This window comes from Centrocercus urophasianus, unplaced genomic scaffold (assembly GCF_019232065.1).
Source record: "Centrocercus urophasianus isolate 14NV4802_14NV808 unplaced genomic scaffold, USGS_Curo_1.0 seq_30, whole genome shotgun sequence".
NCBI lineage: Eukaryota > Metazoa > Chordata > Aves > Galliformes > Phasianidae > Centrocercus > Centrocercus urophasianus.
This window is the reverse complement of record NW_024884867.1, coordinates 3,416,866-3,438,325: the sequence shown is the minus strand read 5'-3', so window position 1 is coordinate 3,438,325 and position 21,460 is coordinate 3,416,866. Positions and strand designations below refer to the sequence as shown.

The following is a 21,460-nucleotide window of genomic DNA, read 5'->3' as shown; positions in this document are numbered from 1 at the left end:
GCCGCTGCCGCCGCCGCCTCGCCGGCCATGAGGCCCAGCCGGCGCCCGAGCGCGGCTCCGCGTCGCGGCTGCTGAAGCGCCGCCTCGCCGCGCCGCCGCCACCACCATCGCCCGCTCCGCCATCCCCTCCCCGCCCGGCTGCGGACCCCCCCTTCGCTCCCCTCCCTCCTCGCGGCCGCCGCCGCCGCCATGTTGGGCCGCGAGCCGCAGCGGGGCCGCCACTGAGCCCCCGGAGCTGCCCGGCGCGGGAGGAGGCGGCGGAGGAGGAGCGCGGGGCCCGGCCGGCCGCCGCAGCCATGGCGGAGCAGACGTACTCGTGGTGAGGAGAGGCCCGGGGGGGCGGCCGGCTCCTTCCGGCGGTCCGGGGGGGGGTCGCGGGGCGGGCGGGCGGCGGCCCGGGCTCTGCTTCGCGGCGGCGCTGCCCTCACGGCTGCGCTCGGCTTCCTGAGGCGGCCCCGCTGTGCGGCGGCGGCGGAGCGCTTCGCCCGGTGATGCTGGGCTGCGTGCGGGGAGAGCGGAGCGGGAGGGACGGAGAGACGGAGAGAGAGAGAGCGGCTCCTGCGGGAGGCGCGGAGGCGGAGGGCGGTCGCCTTGTCCTGGCGCGGCCGGGCCCGGCGCTCAGATCGCGGAGCTCCGTGTTTTGGTGCTGCCGGCGATCGCAGCTGGAACAGCTCAGACCGGTGCGGTGCTGGGTGCTGCCGGGCTGGGCTGGGGGCTGCAGCGCTTCGGCCTTCTGATTTCGCTCCGCGGTACCGTCCTGAGTCGTTCCTTACGGTTCTGTAACAGTCGGGGTATTCTCGTTCAAAGCGAGGAGTTTTGTGTCGGTGGTGACCTTGGTGCGTGCTGAGCGTGGAGACGGCACTGCGTGTGCAGGAGCACTTCCATCCCATCGGCTGCGGAGGCCCTTCTTTGCACTTTAACAGACCTGGAGAGCCCGCAGGGATTTCTGCTCTGTGCCTTTGGAGCTCATCGCTTCTTCCCCACAGCCCACACGCGTGGCCCCTCTGTGTTTCCCTGTGCTGGGGTTGAACACTGCTTTGGGCACTGCTTTGGTGTCCAGAGGTGCAGCGAAGGCTGAGGTTGTTTGCAGCTCTTCAGAGGGGATTGCAGGAGCCTGGAGCTTTGCTGTGTGTCGGGCTGGGAGCAGCGCAGGCCACGAGGCCTCCATCCATCCGCGAGCGCTGTGCTTGTGTCTGAGCTCGCTGATGTGCCTTTAGTTCTGAGGTTTCTGTCATGTCGCATGTAGAGCTGTTGGCTGGGGCTGCAGAAGGAGCAAAGGCCCAGTGCTGTTTGCAGGGATCCTGCCTGCACTTGTGTGCTTGACTGTGTGTTTTACTGCTGACGCTTCTCGCAATGGTCTCACGTTTGCCTATTTTTAATGATGGAGGTGCAGCCCTGCATGCAGCTGGGTAATGCTTTAGTGCTCTGGGACAAACGCGTGTGTTTTGATGTCAGCTAAGGAAAGCTGTACATCTATGAAAGAGCTGTGCAGGGCTGTGTGTGGCAGTCGGTGCTGTCACACTGCTATGAAGCTGGAAGGATTCCTCCAGTCCGTTTGCTGGACTGGATCCCTCTGTGCTGCAGAGTTGCTCTCAGAATGCATGCTGTGTGCCTCCTGTAGCTGCTGGGATGGTTACGCTTTGCCACAGGTGTCACATCGGGTATTTGGCATCACAAAAAACCTTCCAAGCACCTTGGTTTGTGCAGGTGTAAGCTGTAGGAAGGTTAGATGGATTCCTCAGTAGTGCTTTCGTGTTGTCCTTAGTGTAGGCTCAGTTGCCCCCTTTAGGAGTAGCCACCAACGTTCAGCATACAGTTGCTGTAACTTCATAATGGGGTTCTTGGCTTCCTTTTGTGTTAGAGATACCTTGGAAAAATGTGCTATACCAAGCTGTGATCATTGACTGGAGCATTATAAACACCTGCACAGAGATGGCCTTTATTCAGTGATTGAGGTCTCCACTAGCAATATTATATTGAAGAGATAAGAACAGGTTCTGATTTTATTACTGTTTTGCATGTAAGTATCTGAGATTTAAGGTGTGTTTGTATTCTTAATTTACTTACCAAGTGCAGTTGGTTGCGTGTATTTTCTTGTTTTGTGAGTTAAGGAGGAGGTAGCTGCACTTCTTCACAGTGCCTTTCATAAATACATTTGTCTTCTGTCACCATCCTTGCGTGTTGCTTCTTGCAACATCTTCTGGTTCTTTTTTTTTTCCCCAGTAAAGCCCACACCTATAACCATCTGTACTTTTATTGAGATCCTTTTTAATCTCTTAACTAGACCAACGGAACCAGTATTGCAGATATACGTGTGTTATCCCTGCTGGGAGGAACTACTGAGAATGTTGCTGATGAAAATGAACACCGTCAGTCTGGAAAAACTGATCTTGATGTGAATTGTGGGATAAGTACAGATGGGAAGTGTCGTTCAAAAGATAAGCACTTGTTTTCTTAAATAAAAAGAAAGGTTTTCAGTAGTGAGTAGTGGAATTTCTTTGCCAAAAACCTGGGGTGGTAGAAGGTTATGGGAGTGCTGTATGGCACTGCTATTACGCAGAAGTGTGGGGCACAGGGAGATGTGGCTGCTGCATCAGTGACTGCTTGTGGTTTTCGGTATTAAATGAGAGCTGAAATGAATTTTCTGCAAGTAGAATGGGTTTGGAGAGGAAAGAGGCTGTGGAGTACCCATTTTCTTGACTTCCTGTCTGTACTCCAGCAAGGAAATGGGACTGGGTGGTGACAAAAGTTACTGCTGCAACACAAGAGGTGAGCATGGGGAGAGCTGCTCGCCCAGTGGTGATGTGTGTGGGTGGACAGGAGATCGGTGAACGGTGAGGGTTTTCTTTGCAAGCACCCTATGGCTGGAAATATCACAGTGGGTGAGTAAGGAAGGTGGCAGTGCTGGGATCGCAGTGCTGGGATCGCAGTGCTGGGATCGCAGTGCTGCGCTGAGCTTGGGCCTGCCTCAGTCCCCAGTGCCTTGCAGTGATGTTTGTGCACTGGATCCAGCTTGGGCAGCATGGCAGCGGATGGCGTTAGTTTCAGTCAGTAGGTGTTGGTGCTTTCCCAAACACCCTGTCCTGTTTTTGCTGTTGCCCAGTCTGGCAATAGAGATTGCTTTGTTGGTTGTTTTTTTCTCCAAAAGATTTTTGCAGCTTTCTCTATATGTGAAGTGTGAGAATTCAGCTCTGATCCCGTTGCAGTTTTCATTTTTTCTTTCCCAGTGCGTTCCCTGGGAGCTGGGTGGATTGCAGTGTGTGTGAGCCCATGGCTGGGGGAAGCACAGCACCGAGTCACTGACCTCCATCCAGCAGAACTCCCTCGTAAACACTGCAAGTGGAGGAATGCTCCTGTCCTGGCCACCAGCTGTTGGGTGACTGATGGGGGATAGATTTAGAAGCCTCTACCTTGTGCAGAGGGTGTGGGAAATTCAATGTAGGGATGTGTCAGAGTATCCCATAAAGCTGCTGGCTTCTGGAATAAGCATAAGCATACAGTGCCATCTTTGTTCCTGGGAGAATTTGTATTGGTTGTTGTGAGCAGCCCTTCCAGGATCTGAGCTGTCAGTGCATTTAATGGTGCAGCATGCAACAGAAACAGAAGGAATCATTCACCTGAGTTTTCAAGGAATTGAACTTCTGAGGAGAGTTGTGAAGGACACGGGTGAGATCTGTTGTGCGTGCTTTTCCAAATGCAGTGGCTGTATTTCCTAAAATCTGGAAGAAGAAAAGGACCAGTTGTGGTGCTTTGATGTGTCTGAGCTAATCCATGTCATTGTTTGGGTGGTGTGGTGTATCATCGTCTCTCACATAAGTGCCACCTTTGTTATAGTCTTTATTGCCCTTGGACATTTCATAACCATAAGCAGTATGGGATATTCTAAAGGCAAATAACTGACTCAGGCAAATTAGTCAGCCCAAGTTAATTCAGGTGACGATTGGGTAAAGTTTCCAGGAAGAGCCAAGGCAGAAGTTGGTTAAAAGAAAAACAACTTGTGCACATTTTCCTTGTGCTGCTGTGTTGCATTGGTGTAACTGGTAAAGGTTCGAATTTGGAATGATCCAGTCACTTCTATGGGCTGGGTGAAGCAGAGGGGAATGCAGGCTGGGATGCAGGCTCGGCTGATCGAGCAATCGAGCTGACTTGGAAAGGTGATGATTTAATAAGCTTAATGGAGCCTATGTGTCATTACAGCTCTTCCTGATCCCCCTTCTCCCTCTTTAATTCTTTCAAGAATGCTGACATGGGTGACCCTTTCTCCTGCATCTCTTACAAGTGCTGTCTGTGGATGGAGTGCTCTGCTGTGCCCATTGCTGCGGGAGCGCCGCTCCTCCTGTCTACCAGCACTGCCACCATGAGCTTGTCCTGCAGCCACTGTGCTCTTATCAGCCTCATCAGGTTCTGCTGAGCGTTTCTTAGGGACAGGTCTAAGCCCCATGTCCTGCATGTGCCTGGGTAGCCTCTGTGTCCAGGTGTGCCATCAGTGGTGCGGTGTGCGGGACAGGTCTGCTGCCTTCTTGGAAAGGTGTTCAGTTACTGGTAATTCATGCAGTAGAACAGAACGTTCTTAATATCTTACCATAACAAATATTGTAAAATAATGTGAGGTAGCTTCTTCTGAGTTTGTGATGAATGTCTTTACATTGTACAAATGTACATTGTTTTAGCAGAAGTTCACATAGGTAGCTGATGGTGTTCCACTGAATCACAAGAAGTTTGGGAGCTCTTTGCAGATACCATTTCCCCCGTCAGTAGTGCCACAATAGCAGCTGCGTGCTGGGACAGCAAGAGCACTGTTAGAGTGGGCCCACAGCACAGCCACTGTCAGCTGGTGCAGGGGTCTCACTGTGTGGACACAGTGCAGTGGAGATACACACAGCATTGCAGGGGGTTTCCATACAGGCTCAGCTAGCAGCAAGCGTGTACGGCTTATCTCTGCTTCAGTTGTTACTTGGGTTAGCAAGTTCAGTTTACTCCTCCTGAGGCTGCGTGTTGGGCAAGAGCAAAGCGCTGGAGCTCTGAGCTGCTGTGCTCAGCAGGATGGAGGTGAGCAGAGCAGTGGGACTTTGGCTGTTCTGGTGCCCGTGACACTGAGCAGAGTGCTGCCCTTTGTCCTACCTGCACCTGGCCCCGCTTTAAATCTTGGTTGAGATTTCTTTGGTCGCTTTTATGGTGGGTAGAAATTCAATTTGAATTCTGAATAAACACCGTGATGAGGATAAGCCAATGGGACTTAACCCATGAAAGCTGTGCCAGCTGTTGGTACGGACATGCTGGATGTGTGCGACCAAAGCTCAACATAGCTGTGATAGGAGAGCAGCTTTTACTGTTACAGTCACACCACTTTCAGTGCTGTGCTGTGATTTATCACACCAGCATCTGTGTCAGACCCATTTGGCAAGATAAAATAGGTGTAACGTGACTTCGCCGTGTTTAGTCAATGGGAAGTCCATTTTCTAGGAGATTATTAGTTAGCTCAAGGTGAGGTTGGTGAAACAGCAGGATTATGGGTGTTTTTAAAGCCGGTATTGCAAACTGGTGCGGCGAGCGTGTCTCACTTTCTAGGTTTAAGGTACAGGGCCATGGCAGTGCTTGTGGGCAGCTCAGCACGGTGGTGGTGGTTTGCTGCTGCCATCACGCACCCCACGCCTGCACCCACAGTGCTGCTCAGCAGTGCTGCAGTGGCAGGAGGCTTTCAGGGGGGATGTTGTGATCTCCGTATGGGTCTGAACATGAAGAGGAGAATGTAGTTTAAAGAGCTTTTTGTCTTGAAAAGGGGAGCTTTAAAGCTGAATGTGAAGAGCTGGACGACTTTTAGTTTTTGATGAACTTGACTGCTTTTTAAACAGCTGCAGCTGTGAGCAGTTACAGATGGTACAGATCAGAAGGATCCTCTTTATCATACTTAAGTGCCTTACAAGACCCCCAGTGTTAGTTTTTCAACCAGTTATCTTTTTTTTTTTAATGTTTTTTGCAGATGGAGCATAAAAAAAAAAAAGCTTCCTTAAAGCTAAATCAGAAGATGAAAAGCCTCCATAAAACAGCACTGCTTCTCTGCAGGGTGCCTTACTGGAAGAAGTTTCAGGACAGTCCCAAAGCGCTCTCCCTAAAGAATGTTTCCACTTCTGTTGTTACAAACAAAGTTTTTCAGACATCAGGCTAGAATTTGTTGAAATCAGTCTTTAACTGCTTTCTTGCTGCATGTGCAACTGCAGTTATATTGCCTTAAACCTTAAGCAGGCAAGTGTGTTCATGTGCTGTGCTGCTCTTGCATCAGGCTGTAAGGCAGAGACCAGGCCAGGTCCGGTTCTCCCACACCTTCTCCTGTGCCTGTTGGTGTAGTGGTAAATTGGCTGCCTTTGTTCCTGCTGGCCTCTGCCTTAATGGGAGGCAGCAGGAGCTGCACTCCTGCTCTGCTGTGCTGGCTGTGTTTTCATGGTCTTTGCACTGCAGGAGGTGTTCTCCTTCGCTGCAGGATCTCGCTGTTTCCTTACAGCATCGCTCTGACTTGGTGTCCCCGGGAGCTGCTGTCCCACACTAGGCAGACCTTGCTACTCTTTGAGCTTTGGCTCATTCAGGAATGCACTTTCAGTATTGCTACTGAAGATTCATGCCTTGGTGCTAATGGTGTCAACTCATTCTTCTATGGATTTCTTCATGGAAATGGCATTTAATTCTACTCGTGCAAGTCATGATAATGTATGTGTCTTAATCCCATACCCTGTGGTAAATCAGCCCATCAATAGTACACTGAGCTGCTCGTTCTCTATGACAAGGTCACACTGATCAATTTGACTTTGGTTTTAGCTTGTTGATTGGAAGATCTAATTGTTAAATGCTTTGTTTAAACTAGTAGTCATTAGTTTTGTTTTTTTATCTGACTTGTGAATACCTTTCTAAGAAGAGTTTGGATTTCCAAGCATATAATCAATAAAATATTGGCCTAAGTGTGAAAGGTATGAGCTATTGCCTTATTTTGGTATTTTAGTTCAATAGTAGGTTCCTATTTTATGACTCTAGTGATAAAATTAATGTTTTTTTTCCGATTAGAAATCCTATTATATTTTGAGAACTTGATTTAAAAAATCTAGATATTCTGTGCATTTGTAACTTTAATAAAGAAATTGCAGTGCAGATTAAACCTAGATACGTATATATCAGAATGGAAAGATGTATTGTGTGCTCCACAAGGCATTTGGATGAATATCCTGAGAGGACTGCCCAGTGCCTTTGTGCAATGTGTCCTGCAGGAGTTTCCTTCCATCTGAGCTCAGCTGCATTTCTATGAACAGGAGCTGCGGGGTGCTGGTACTACCTGTTGGGGAGGATGGAGCTGTTGAGGTCCCTGCTAGGGTACCTTCATGGGGCGTGTTGGAGGACTTAATCTCTATCAACAGGTTTATTTAAATGGGAATTGTACTACTTGTTCTTCCTTAGCAGCAGGATTCCCAGGCAGAAATGGTCCTCTTACTTCTGTCCCCAAACTTCCTGATCTGCTATTGCATGGTTGGCTGGCTTTACTGCCCCTTATTACTTCAGAGTACTCCTCAGGTTTAATTTCTTTTTATGTTGGTTACTGTTTGTCTCCAGCACTGTCTTAGTTCTCTGAAGCTGCAGTAGAGCGTTGCAGTTACATTCTGTCCTGCTGTATGGGGTGCATCATATTGAACCTGAAGGGTTGCATGCATTTGGGTGCACCGTATTGAACCTTCCTTTGCCCAGCAGTGAGGCAGTGAGTGGTGGTGGGCACAGCTGGGTGGGAGCAGTGCTGTGAGCTGGTGGTGAGTTGGTGCTCAGATGAGTCGTTTTATCGCCATCAGAATTGCCATCAAGGCAAATCAGAGTCTTCCAGGCTGTTTCAGTATCTGACGTCTCCTTCCCATGAGGTCAATGGCTGAGTACATGTGTTGTTGGGCTTGCTGTGCTGGTTCAGATGCGTGCTTTGGTCTGAACTTTGTTCCAGGCAGTTACTTGGCCTTCTGGCTCCACCGCAAGTCAGGTGGCAGCTCTGAGAAAGGTGAGTGTGAGAAGTGAGGCAGGTGCCCAGCGCCGTGCAGCTCTGCCGTTTGCTATGGGCTTTCTCTTGCAGAACGTGCAGGCTAGCAGGCGCAGAGGAATTTCCATCAGTACCCAGAGAGTCTTCTCTTTTTGTCACATAAATAATCTGTTTTATTTTGCCCTTGGCCTTTAAGTACTTGCTGGCACCATGACAACCACAATATTCTTCCTATGGTTGGTAACCAAGGCCGGGATGCTGTGCTGGCACGTTGGATGCCTGTGCGCATTACACAGGCTTAGCCCTGGCTCTTAGAGGATGTTGGGTGTTTGTGTAACAACAGAGCCAGAGGAGGAAGGTGGATCGGAGCTGGCAGTTGTATAGGATAGCTACCTCGAGCAGGCTGATTTGGAAGAATGCCACTTTGGTTCCAGGGTGGCTGACAGCGTCTGAGCAGGGGTGGAGTGGCTCTGTGCTGGGAGACAGCTGTGCTTCCTGATGGTAAAGGCTCAATTTTCTGGAAGGTTGTTCAAATAACTTACTGCTTCAGTTGCTGAAAGCACTAATGCAGTTTCCCTTCATCATGGTGAAGTGTGAAAAGCTGTTATCCCTTGTTGCTAATAGTAGCCATGAATTTACTATTTATAATTTAACTGTAGAGGGTGTTTTCTGATGGAAGCTCTCAGTGCTGTTGGGAGACTTGCTGTTGAATACCCTGCATCCTGGTAATGAACAGGGTTTGGGTGATCAGGGTCCCAGAGCTCTGTGGTAATTTATTGTTGGGATCTAAATGAATAATTTGGAAAGGCTGCAGTGCTACAGTTGTTCAAAATGTAGACCTGTGTGTTGAAGTGAGATAACAGAATCTTCTGACCCCTTTGGACACTGAGTAATGCTTCCAGTCAGCTGAGGAGGTCCAGCTAGGCTCCATTTATCTGCCTTACTGATTCTTATGTGGATGGTTTGTGCGAGAGAGGGAAATAACAGAAATAAATGAAAGGTGGTTGTAGAGCTATTGGAATTTTATGCTTCTTAGGAAGGATGGACTCCTGGTCATGGGAGTGCCTCCTCCATCATCTTCCCAGGCAACCTAGGCAACATCAGAAATCCAAGGAAGAATGTAGGGTTTCTTAATGCAGACAGGTGAAGGCAGTGACTGCAAAACACCCAACTAAGAGAAGCCCATAGTGCTCTCTTGGAAGAGAAGGCTGCTTTAGGAGTAGATGTGATAGCACTGAGAGCCTTGGATCATGAGAAGCTGAGATATATTTTGTAATTCAGTGGTAAATGGACTTTTTCTCAATCAAATGAAGACTCTTCAGTTACACATTTAGCACACTTGTGAAACGTTTTCTTGGTGTCTTGTGTGACTCAACATAAAGCCCTTCTCCCTCATCCGTAATGCAGGGCAGGTGGGGAACGTAAGGTCACAGTTCTGCTTAACTAACACCATTGGCATCTTCCACAACAAAACTCATCCTTTCAGATCTTTTTATTGCGGTAGAAGGACAGCAGAGATGTAGGCAGAACTTGCTTTTCGGGTTGCAATTAGGGCAGTGAGTAACTGCAGTGGGGCCGGGCCGCCTCTCGCCAGGAGGCCGGGTGGGCAGCCAGGTGTGTGGGCCGTGTTCCAGGCACACCTTGCTGTCCTGCCGTGGTTCTGCTGCTGCTTAGGGTGTCACTGCTTTTGTATCTGCTGCGGAGCCACCTCACCCAGCTGTGCCCTGCCCACAGGAGAGTAAAACAATTCTCTAAATAACGTGAAGAGAGCAGCTAAGAAACTCTGCTCTGAGCAGAGTGTGATGGGAAGGCGGTCAGTTACTGCTGTGCTCGTTGAGCAAACCACTGCCTTCTGTACCAGGTGTGATTTTGATGTTAAGACTCACTCTGTAGCTGAGATGGGAGTCACGAGCAGGTTTGGTGCCCCTGAGTAAAGATGCAGCCATTCATCTTGGCGTTTCTCTCAATAGCACCTTTGTGTTGCATATGCTGGAGTTGGAAATATTTGTTATATCATTTTTTGGGTTCTGCCTCTTAAAAAGTACAAGTCGTGTTGGAGAAAGTGATAGACTCTGGGAGCACTAAGCTGGTTTTAAACTCAGTGACTTGTGTGTGCTAACTTTAGGCAGAATTTCTGTACTTTGGGGATGGAGTTGTGCTGTTTGTTTGGGCAGTTCATAGCTGTGTAACCTCTTGAATATAGATTATCTCTGTTGAATGACTTAATGCAGTGGCATTGAAATTCTGTAGTCAAATGCAACAAAGCCAGCATGTTTTGCTGCAACTTGCTTGTGACAACTGCCTGAGTGCCATCAGGTTGCTCTCACTGATGTGCTGCGATGTTTCCAGGTGCAGCTGCTTATGCTTCTCGTCATGAGAATGACCGTAGTGTTCATGTGACTTCTTTGTGTTCTGTAAAGGAATTAATTATTTCACTTGTTGCAATGGTCCAGCCCATCTCCAGGCTGGACTGGTGGAGTTGCCTGTGTTTTGCTGGTACTTTCTCAGGTGCTCTGCTTCTAGCCAGTGCATTCTGGTATAACTTGCAGGGAAATCATCATCCTGAGCATTGATTTCCCTATTACCATAGCAAATAATTCACACTGCTAATTAACGCCATTAGAATTGCACAGAAAAAATGGGCAGGGCAAGAATACAGCCTAATTATACTCATGATTTATGTCTTTTACATTTATAGAAGAACTGCTGCCAAGGTGGCTCACAGTTGAGAAATAAAAGCACAGCCTTCTGATGCACGCTATCTGTCTTCTGAGGGCAGGAGGACAGAATCCCATATTTCACAGCATTCCGTTCTGCCTGGTGTGCATGGAGAGGTGTGATAAGGAGCAGTACTGTGTGTGCTGTGCCCCAGGGCAGCTGCATGTTCCAGCAGAGGGATACAAAGTCCTGGAGACCCTTCTGGTCAGTGCTGAGTGCTGGAAATTGGGGAAGGCGTGAGTTCCCTGCACACCTGGCTGCTGGCAGCATTATGCTGTGCAGAGATTGCAGTGCTGCTTTCAGAAACCACAAAGAACCATCTTGGCCATGGTGAACTGAATGGGAAGGCTTCGCTGCGTCTGGGAAGTAGCTCATAAATCTGCAGTGCTATTTTTGTGTTTGTTGGAGTTCAGAGAGAAAAGAGGAGGCTCATGGAGGTATGTGCTGCATCTGGGAAATAGCAGCAATGCAGAAAACTGGTGGTGGTGACTTCACTGTTTGCATCTAATACTGGAGACCCCAGATCTAATGGAAGTTCCATGGTGTGTTTTGCATTGCAGGGCAGATGTGCTGCTGCTTCGTGCTGTGTGTGATACGGTTTCAGTCCTGTTTTACCTGAATAGTGGTAGATAATTTGCATATTCTTTCTCCATCTTCAGTTAGTAAGTTATTTCTAACTTTTTCTTTAATATAAACATTTGAAAATGGTTAACCTTGCTAAGGACACAGGGTATGAGATGTCTTCAGTGTGGCTGGTACTGCACCGTGTCTGTTAGTGGGTAGTGCTGCCTGTTGTACAGGAGATGACAAGATGCCTGATGTTAAGTGTTTTCCTACTTTCTTTTTAATGAAAGGTACTTGTTTTCCTTTGCTGAGGACCAGTGTGTAGATATTTATCCTCCTTCATTCCCAGCAGAGTTGATGTTATGGTTCATACTTTGTCCCTGTGCGCAAAACGAGATTTCATACAGATGATTTCATTTCTGGAATCTTTGTGGCTTTCTTCCTGAAAGGAATTGATAAGCAAATTGACTTTCTAAAACATGAAAGAAGCTGAGAGCAAATGCTTCATCATCACATTCCAGATCATGTCCGGCACTTGCCTTCCCCAGAGCTGGCTGTACTCTGCCATGGCTGTGGTTTCCCATGGGACTGCTCAGCTGAGCACAAGGGCTGAGAACGAAGAGAGGAGACTGACTTCATCAGAAGCTGAACAGGGTGAAGAGGTTTTGGATTGTGCACATGTTTTGTGTTGAGTTTTTCATTGTCATAGTAGAGTCAATTTGTACGTTTCTTACCTTCATAGTCAGTTATTCATTAGAGAAAGGAAATACTGACTTAGGAAGCAAAGCTTACGTGGGTTAATTAAATTCTTATTCATATCTGCTTTGGAAATTATGGGGCAATTATTCACATCATTTGATTTTAGACTTCAAATTTATGTCTGTGTAAGTAGCTGGGCTCAATGCAGAGACCAGCAGTGGGACGAGGCCCCCACTGATTCTGGAGCCCCTTGTGCCTGCCTCAGCCTCTGCTTGTCTCAGAGACTAAGAGCAAAGAAGCCCCAGGGAAAGTCTCCGACTCTTCTGTGAGTGCTTCTGCCCAGACCCAGTGCCGTGGGACTCGAGCTGGGGGAGCTCCTCCAGCCATCCTTCAGTGCATCCCTGGAACAGCGTTGTGTTCGTCTTCATTTGCTGCTTTTGGCAGAAACCTGCCTGGGCAATCTGGAAGCTCTGATGTAAGTCTCAGCGGTCAGTTGGATCTTCACTGCTGGAACCTGGGGAGAAATGATGCTTAATGGAGAGGAATGCCAGAGTTCCTTCCTGTTTTTCATCCAGAGACTTCTGAAATGTTTGTGCTCTAGTAGCTATTTTTTTTTTCTTTCTTAAAAATCTGATGTTCAATGAAGCACAAGTTACAGGTGTTATTTAAGAACTTCTGGGCAGCCTGGTCTGGTGGTTGGTGACCCTGCCCATAGCAGGGGGGTTGAAACTACATGGTCATTGTGGTCCTTTTCAACCCAGGCCATTCTGTGATTCTATTACTCCATGACATTCGAAGATCCAGAAGCAGCAGCACACTTCTTCTCAGGGATTGGACTCCATAGTCCTTGTGGATCCCTCCCAGCTCAGGCTGTTCTGTGGTTCTGTGCATTTTCTTTCTGTTCCTTATTGCTGTATGCCTCTGGAGTTGATGTCTGGGAAGGAAATATGTATTTAATTTACTTTTCCATCCCTGATTGTAGTATGTAATTTATAACTTTCAGCGTGGCTAATGGAAGTTAATCACACATTGATTAAAGTAATTTTCTCTTCTTATATTTCAGTAATACAAAGTTCTGTTGCTCATGCATAAAATCCGAAGTTAGAAGCCCCCCATTGAGAGGGGAAGCACTCTGTGTTTTCAGAGCAGCCTGTTGCTTAAAGGAACTGAGGGTTACTGGAGGGTATTGGAAGGATTTCCCTTTGCAGTATTTCTGTAGGTGGCTTTGAGACGTGGGAATCCTGAAGAACGATGGAGCACAGCAGCTGCATCACACAGGAGAGGCTGTGGGGACACGAGGAACGTGGCTGCGTGTCTGTGAACCCTGGTGTTTGCATCATGGCTGAAGAAGGGAGAGTTTTGATTGAGATATAGGTTGATACGTGGAAAACTGTCCTCTCTGTGTTCCAGATTTGGAAAATATATGCAACATATAGGAGAAGAAAATAGGCAGTACTGAATGGTTCTAAGGCTTTCCCAAGTATGTCTTGTGTGTAAGGGGGGACAGGCATCCAGAAAGTTCTGAAATTTAAACAAATTCAGTGTTTTTATCCAAATGGTTTTGTAGATAGCTGGACTTGTTTCATATGAGCTTTCATATCCCTGTCTGTACAGAATGCTGCTTAAAAACATCCTGGCTGCTCAGCTTGAAACTTAACCTTATTAAATGTTCAATATTGTGAACAAAGTTAGGGAAGCCTTTGGAGCTGTGACAGGCAGCCAGACTGCTCTTCCCTTCTCCAAGAGTGTTACTGTCTCCAATACTGGAGCAAAACTCTTGTGCAAGTATGCAAATATGTTTTAGAATTAATAAACTCCAGCAATATCAATTTCTACAAAAGTGTCTTTGCAGCAGAGGGATCTTTCTCACCCTTCTCAGTTTCCTGGTGCTGCTTACAGAGCTGTGACATTATTCCCTTGCGTCTTCCAAGCACGCTTTGAGTATCTTCACTTTCTGCGCTTCTTTTTTTTCTTTAATGCAATGAAAGGTAAGATTTTCAGATCAGGGTCAGTCGCTGTATCCAGATGTTCGTATTGTGATGGTGAATGGCACTGTGAGAGGCAGTTTCTTTAAAGGACGTGGTCTGTGATGGGCTGTCAGGTGCTCCTGGGGGATTTTGGAGCCTTTGGGGTGCACTGGGAAGCTTACCTGTCTGCAGCCGTGTTAGCTGCTCCACTGGGAGAGGCTCCTCTCCACAAACGCTGTTTCTCTTTTCAGAGCAGTTCTGTTAGAGATACGGGGAACAGAAGTAAGCCTGACTCGTGTTCCTAAATTTCCCTTCGTGTCCTTGTGGCTGGGTGTGCACAGCTTTTCATAACACCTCAGAATCTGATGTCTGCTGCTGGCAGTGCTGGGCCAGCCTCTGCCTGTGCGAGAGCTCCACGGCTGGAGATGTAATCTGCCTGTGCTGCAACAGCTAATGAATACATCAGCAAAAAAGTGGTTTGGGAAGCAGATCGCTGCTCTGATGTGTTCCAGTCTGTCTGGTGTACAACACCCATTAAATGAGAATGATTGGAATAAATGAAGATGGCTATGCTCAGAGGGAGCTGTGAGATCTCGGATCCTTTTGCTACGGAGCGTCCTTCCTGCTTTTAAGTTGACCACCAAATTAACAGCTGATGTGTGAATAGTAGAGAACTTCCTTTCCGTGCAATATTACCTTGGTGCTTCTTAATGCAAGGCTGTTTTCTAAAAAGCAGACGTTGCATCCAGTACAAACATAAGACTCTTCTGTGGTGGTTGAAATTTCAGTGGCTTTTAAGCCCAGCTCCCTACCAGCCTGCCGGAGCACTGCCGTGCCCCGCTGCCTGGCACTGTGTTTGGAGGTGAGGTTTCAGCTGTTTGCAGAAGAAGGGAAGGCTATGAAATTGTGGTATCACTCTGATAACAATTAATTAAAATTTCAGGTGGGTGTCATCTGATAATGGTTACAAATGAATTTCGCTTGCTCATGTGTGTGAAGCTTGATGTGCTTTGGTTTGTCCAGAAGGGGTTGTGTGATGTAATGCTGAAGACATGGCAGCTGTTTGTGTGGGTGTGCTGTTAGGAAGCACGGCAGCTTTCTGGGCCAGAGTTGGGCTGCTCATGTGGGGTGCCCCAGCAGCTTGCCAGGGCATCACTGCTTTGTTCTGCCTGGGTTGGCTAGGAGAGGTGGGAGCCAGTGAGCAGCAGGACGTGTTCTGCTTCTCTTTCGTGTTTCACAGGACTGAGAAAACATTCTGGAGCAGATTCAGTGGGGTTTTTCTGCAGGAAGCACAAAACTGGAAGAGCTGTCATCTTGTGCTGCTGCTGGTGTTCCGGGGCCAGGGAGATGCTCATCTGAAAATTAACCTGGATTTGGTGGGGGGTGGGGGAGAATTGTTCAACTGGTATAAGGAAGGAGAATGAATTCCCCTACTGCTGATGACTGTGTTTTGGGTCGTTCTAATCCTGCAGTTCCACTTTTGTTGTTTCTCTTTGCCTGCTTGTTCCTTCCTAGGCTGAAAGCAGTGCTTATCTCCTCTCATCATCTCTGTAGCTCAGTTCTGCACCCATTGCAGTCACCCCTGCTGCCTTCCCCTTCTGCTGTCCCCGTTCCTCCCTGCTGTTTGCTTCCATACAACACCATTAAAAAAGAGAAATAATGACGAGAGAACACCTCAGGAGAAATGTGGCTACACAAGAGTCTCTCCAAAAGACTAATATTAGCAGATTGAGTCGTATGGGGAAGTAGTAATTTTCCTAAGTGAAAACTTAATTGACTTATGTGCTAAATCATATGCAGTTTCTACAAGCTAATTGCCTTAGAGTCTGTGTGCGTGCAGTTGGTGCCATACTAAGGTTTAAGCCCTCGTTCTGGTCTCCAGCTTTCCACTGCCCTGAGTCCCTGGGTGTGCAGTGCGGGTGCTGTGTGTCACGGCTGTGCTGTGTCACTGCTCCTGCAGCCTCAGGATGCTCTGCCTGCAGTAAATGTGTGTAGCTCTCTGATTCACTCGCTTCTGTTTCACTGCTGCACTGAGTAAAGTAGTCATTCATTCTCTTTAAGAATTCAGAGCCTGTGTGCTTGTGGGTGTGAGAATTTTAGCTTGAGTTCATTGGGAGTTGGTGGCCAGCATTGGAGCATGAGCAGAGCCTCCCCTGTTAGCCCAATTTGCCCCCTCCATCACCTCCCTGCTGGCTGAGCCTGCAGTGGCAGCAGTGTGTGCTGAGGTGGATCCATGCACTGGCCTCAGCTGGGAGCCCCTGCAGGGTTAAGGGCTCTCTTTGACACTGCAGTAATGTAAACTTTAAGGATATTTGATGCTGGATTCTTTTTTTGGCCTGTTTAAAGGATTTTAGTCATTGTAAAGATTTGCCTTACATTTCCTTTTTAAAATATACATAGAAATGTAGAATTATACTTTATGTGGGCAGCAGTGCATTATCTGTGCACGAAGCAGGGAGGCTGAAACACCGCCATTACTGCGTTACAGAAAACCTGGTGTGAGGTTTTAATTAAAGCTTTTCCTTCTTGCTGCCTGGAAGGTTTTATTTTATGTTTTAAGCTCCTTGCTTTTCCCTTGTGCTGGAAGCTAGCAGAAGTGTTACTTTCAGACAATGCTTCTGCTGCACTCGGTGAATTAAACATATCTTGAGTGTTTGGGACCCATTGCTGGGTCCCCACAGCACTTTGTTCTTGGGTTATCAGGAAAGATGATGATACTCTGCCCTCTGATCGTCCAGGAGTGTCTGGACAAGGAGCAGGTTCTTCCTCAGCTCCTGATGCCTGCCTGTGTGCATCCCTGTGCCTGCCGAGGGATCCACGCTCTGCCACGCGCTGTGTTTCATTGTTTGCAGTGGGTTTGTTCCTGGATGGAAAGGAGGAAGCATCCTTGTGAAGTAGATGGTTGTAGTTGTTGGTAAGGAGCTTTTCAGTGAAAGAAGCTTACGTAGATTGAACTGTAAACGTGGGAGCCTGTATTGAAGACTTTGAGGAAGTTTTTAAGTTCTTGCTATAGAATAAAATGAAATCTGGCACTGTGCTGTCTTATGGCTGATGCAGAACTGTGCTGCCAAGTGGTTGGGGACCACCATAACCCAAAACCAGCTGTCAGCATTCCAGAAAACTTTCTGTACTGGGGAGAACTATTCCATTCCCATGTCCAAGCAGCCCTTCCTAAAGCACAGGGGGTGGTTCCAGAGGAGCTGCCTTGCACCATGCGTGGGCAGTTTGCACAATGCTACTCTGTTGGCTTAAATTACAGTAACCACACCCTTGATCTGCCTTTTTTTTTTTCCCCTCCGATGTAAAAGGAACTATTTTTGGAAAATTTATACAGCTGAAAGTGGTAGTTTAGATAGAAGAGCTGTTTCAGCAAAGCTTTGGGGTAGGCTAAATATCAGGCTGACCTTTGTGGAGTTCACTGAGCTGGTGGAAGCCAAATATCTGCATGAAGAACTGCACTTGTGGCTGTGACAAGAGGGGACTGTGCCTAGCAGGCCTCAATCTGACCTCTTCCCCTCCTTCTAGTCCTAACCTTCATTATCTGTGGGGAATGGAAACGGTTCCAGATGAGGAGTGTCTTCCTGTGTGGGTTGTGCAACTCCAGTTTGTTCTTGCGGCTGAGCCATGACCACCTTGCTTTGTCACACTGATGCATGTTTTCTTATTTGTATGTTTCCTTCTTGATCCAATATTTGCTGTTCTTATTCTTCCCTCAAAAGCACAGTATTCCTATTTTGGTTGGTCAGTGTATGATACTGGAACGACTCTTGAATCTGCCCTCTGTGGCACACCAACGTACTCTAGGAATCGACACACCATGGAGATAGGCACAGGTGACACAAGTGCTCTACTCATATGGAGTTCAACAGGTGGAGTTTTACCTCTTATTCTCGTGAAAACCTACTGGTACTTCAGCTTCGGTGCAAATGCAGCATGGATACTTGTGGTGCCTCACCGTTCTCTTGCTTTTGTTGATGGTTGGGCTTTCCTGGCAGCCTTGCTGCAGGGCAGTGCTGAGCTGCTGCAAGGAGGGAACCTGGCAGCTGGGGTTGTGTGTACACCTGTGTGCCATTCAAAGGGCTTGTGTGGACAGACACCTTCAGGATCCTTTCCAGGAATAAAACAGATGCTATTGCACTCTGCATCTCTCAAGTTGACTAGTAAAAACAAATCTGGGAGGACTACAATGACAAAGTGTTACGAAGCATGCCCTGCTTGTCATGATGTCTTGTTGTTTTTCCTTTGCGAAAGAAGGGAAAGTTCCCAGGCCTTCTTTGTTTTCCATCCTACAGCAAAACCAACAAACAAACAAACGAAAAGCAAATCGAGCAACCAACCAACCCTCCTCAATAAAACAATGAACCTCAGAACAGTACATTTATGTTTGTAGGGAAGGGATCAAAATCGGGTATTCAAGTTCCCGTTTGGTCTATAAACATGGAGTATGAAATAAGAAACCCTGCATTTTCTGTGAGAGCAGCCTCTTTTTGGATGTTTATTTTGACTACATAATCCTCAAACAAATACATTATTTGAAGATGTCAAGCACATTTTTTGAAGATGTCATTTTTCTCCATTGACCACAGGGGGTGGATTTTTCTCCCAAGTATCCTGTTTGGCATGGCTTCACCGGAGCAGCCAGGAGGTTGGGAGCTGACATGATGGTGTGCCTTGGGAGCAGGGACTCTGTGCTGTGTGGAAGCAGTGCTCCTCTGAAGGTGTTGTGCAGTGATTAGAGGTCATGCTGCAGGGCAGAGAGCGTTCTGAGCTGAAGGCAAAATCTGGAGGATGTCCAGTTACTGGAGTTCTTAAACGCTGTGAAGCATGTAATTCTTTGTTCTGTTGGCAAACAGTCTGGTGAACCAGAAAGGCAGCTCAGATAATGTTTTTAGCAGCAAATTTGTTTTTGCAGGATTCCCTCCTGGTGTCTTTCTGAGCACGCACTGTTGGAGCGGGCTCAGCAGTGCTTCAGTTGGGCACTGGGCATTCATTGGGAGGGGGAGAGCTTTGGGAAAGCAGCTTTGTAGAGGACAGAAGAGAGAATTATTTTGTTTCAGTTGCACGTGCAAAGTGTATGTTATTAATCTAGTAATGTGCAGATGATGTTCTGAGATCTGCATCTGATAAACAGCAGGTTTATGCTCCATCTAACCTTGGAATGCCTGCCTGAGACCTTGCCAAGCCTGTATAGGAAAACATGGTTTTAATGGGATGGCTCCGATTACTTTTTTTTCACTTCAGACTTGCCTTTTTTTTCAGATAGGATTCAATACATTACTCAGGCTTAGCAGGCTCTTACCTGCACGTGACAGGGAGCTGAAATTAGTTCAGAAAGCACTCTATTCCTTTAACATAAATGAAGCCGTAGCAATTTGCTTGTTTTTCCTATGAATCATACTGAAGAATGGCATAGTGTTGAGATATGTTTACAGCTGCATGTGCCATGACTTCACACTTAAAATTATACTTTTAACTGTTACACTCAAATTTAACTTTGGTTTGGCATCAAGCCTAATGGAGGCTCTTAAATATATCTATGTCTTGCACATGTAAGGCAGTTGAAAGGGGCTTTTTAGATATACCCTTGACCTGGAATCCAGTAAAGGAAAAAAGTAGTATTGGTTTTACCTTGGAGTGAGTCCACCTCCAACCCAAATGAATATTGGCACATAAACTGTAAATGATCTTAGTGGTGCTCCTCCTCAACGTGCCCTAAGGGTGCTCGGGTGTTGGGTTTGCTGCCTGTAAGAATGATGCTCCGGTGCCAGCTCCCACACGCCTTACACTGCATCACCAATGAATTACTCTTACCAATGACCTGTCCTGATAACTGTAGTCACCCAACCTTCCTTTAAGGAATAAATTAGTGTAATGTTTGACAGATGTCAAGAAACAAGTGGATTAAAACAAAGCAACCATATTTTCCTTGTGAGCAGCAGAGGGAAGAGCTGTGTTGGTTCCTACATGTGGCTGATGGCTCCAGAACCTGCAGAGGAGGTGCCCTGGGAAACGTTCTCCTCTCCCTTGCCTTGGATGTACAACTCATATTTCTTGACTTCCTTTTCACGTTTTCTCTATTAGAATGTTCCAGTAGCAATCACTGACACAATAAGCACATAAAATAGCTTTTGAAATATATTAAACCTTGAGGGGAGGAGGGAAGTGGGAGCTCCTTCCATCCCTGATTTTGTCGTGTGACACCAGATTGCCAGCTATTTTTTATCTGGTTCCCTTTGAAAAAATTGACTGCTGAGGTAGGACAGCCAAACCAAATGCTTGCATTCAGCGAGTTCTGGAAACAATTGATGAGTAATTGGATGAGAAAGGGGATGTTTCATGGTGGCCCTTTCGGTGCTGGTAGGCACCTACAAAGAGTTTATTTTGGAAGAGAAAAGAAGTTGGAAAAGTAGGATGTGTGTTTTGATGGATGGGGATTATTGCTGGTTATCTAGTGAGGGGACAGTGGGCATTTGGTAGTGAAAGTGGTATTTTAACTGTAGATGAAAAGTACCATATTGAATGAATCAGTAGTTGTGGCTTTGAATGTGAAGATACATGAAGTTCTATGGGGCTGTTCTTCACGGGTCCTGAACCTGAGCTGTGTGTGTACCAGGAGTTGGAAGGACTTTGCATGGGAGGAAAAGTATGGGTGAGTCAGGCCTTGTGCTTTCATTGATGAGTGCTTCATACAACAGGTGAGGTCAGTCATGGCTGGTTGATTGTCCTTCCCCAAAGTAAGGTTGAAGTGTACCTTCATGAATTAAATGATCTCCTGACATTCTTATCGTTGCCTGTTTCTGTGATGGATATCTGCAAGTTGTGGTTTGGTCCGTTTAGAGAAGGAGCTTTTACTTTGTTTAGTATTTTAATGCATCCATGCTCTTGCATATCTCATACATTCACCTTCCTTTTGTACTTTAATTTCCCCTAATTCTTAAAGCATTTGGACATTGCAGTCACTGATTAAAAAAAAAAAAAAAGATTGAAAAATGGTGAAATGAGTCTGTCTGTGCAAACTTGAGTGATGATAGTTTATCCAGTGTGCTTTTCAAGTGGTTGTGCTGTATGTGTTGCTCTGCTCTATTTGCTGCTCTGTTCTTTGCATTCTGGTCTATGTACAGTTTGTGCAGAAGTTTATCTTGCTGCTGTCACATCACTTCTGTATGAGGATGATTCATGGCCGAGGCCCTCAGCACGCATTGCTATGGAGACTTCAGGGCACGGGCAGCAGAATGGCAGGGGCTGGAAGGGACCTCAGGAGATCATCAAATCCAACCCCCCTGCTAAAGCAGGTATCCTACAGCAGGTCACACAGGTAGGCATCCAGGTGGGTCTCCATACTTCCATAGGAGGAAACTCCACACCCCTCTGGGCAGCCTGTTCCTGTGCTCTGTCATCCTGACCGTATAGGATTTGCAGCAGGATTTTTCTCAATCATTTGTCTCACACATGGAGCTCAGCAGGATGGCATTTCTACTTGTCAGGGGGACTGAATCTCTTTCATTCTACATGT

At 47.1% G+C, this 21,460-nt stretch overlaps 1 protein-coding gene across 2 annotated transcripts in view; it reads left to right on the top strand.

Moving 5' to 3' along the window:
* Nucleotides 1-249: 249 nt before the first annotated feature.
* SPPL3 (signal peptide peptidase like 3) overlaps nucleotides 250-21,460 on the top strand; it is a 46,195-nt gene continuing 24,984 nt past the window's right edge. For both annotated transcript variants that reach the window (XM_042829032.1, XM_042829031.1), the window contains exon 1: nucleotides 250-319. In XM_042829032.1, coding sequence (XP_042684966.1) covers nucleotides 297-319 — 23 coding nt within the window. In that variant the 5' untranslated portion in view covers nucleotides 250-296. The remainder of the gene's footprint in view (nucleotides 320-21,460) is intronic.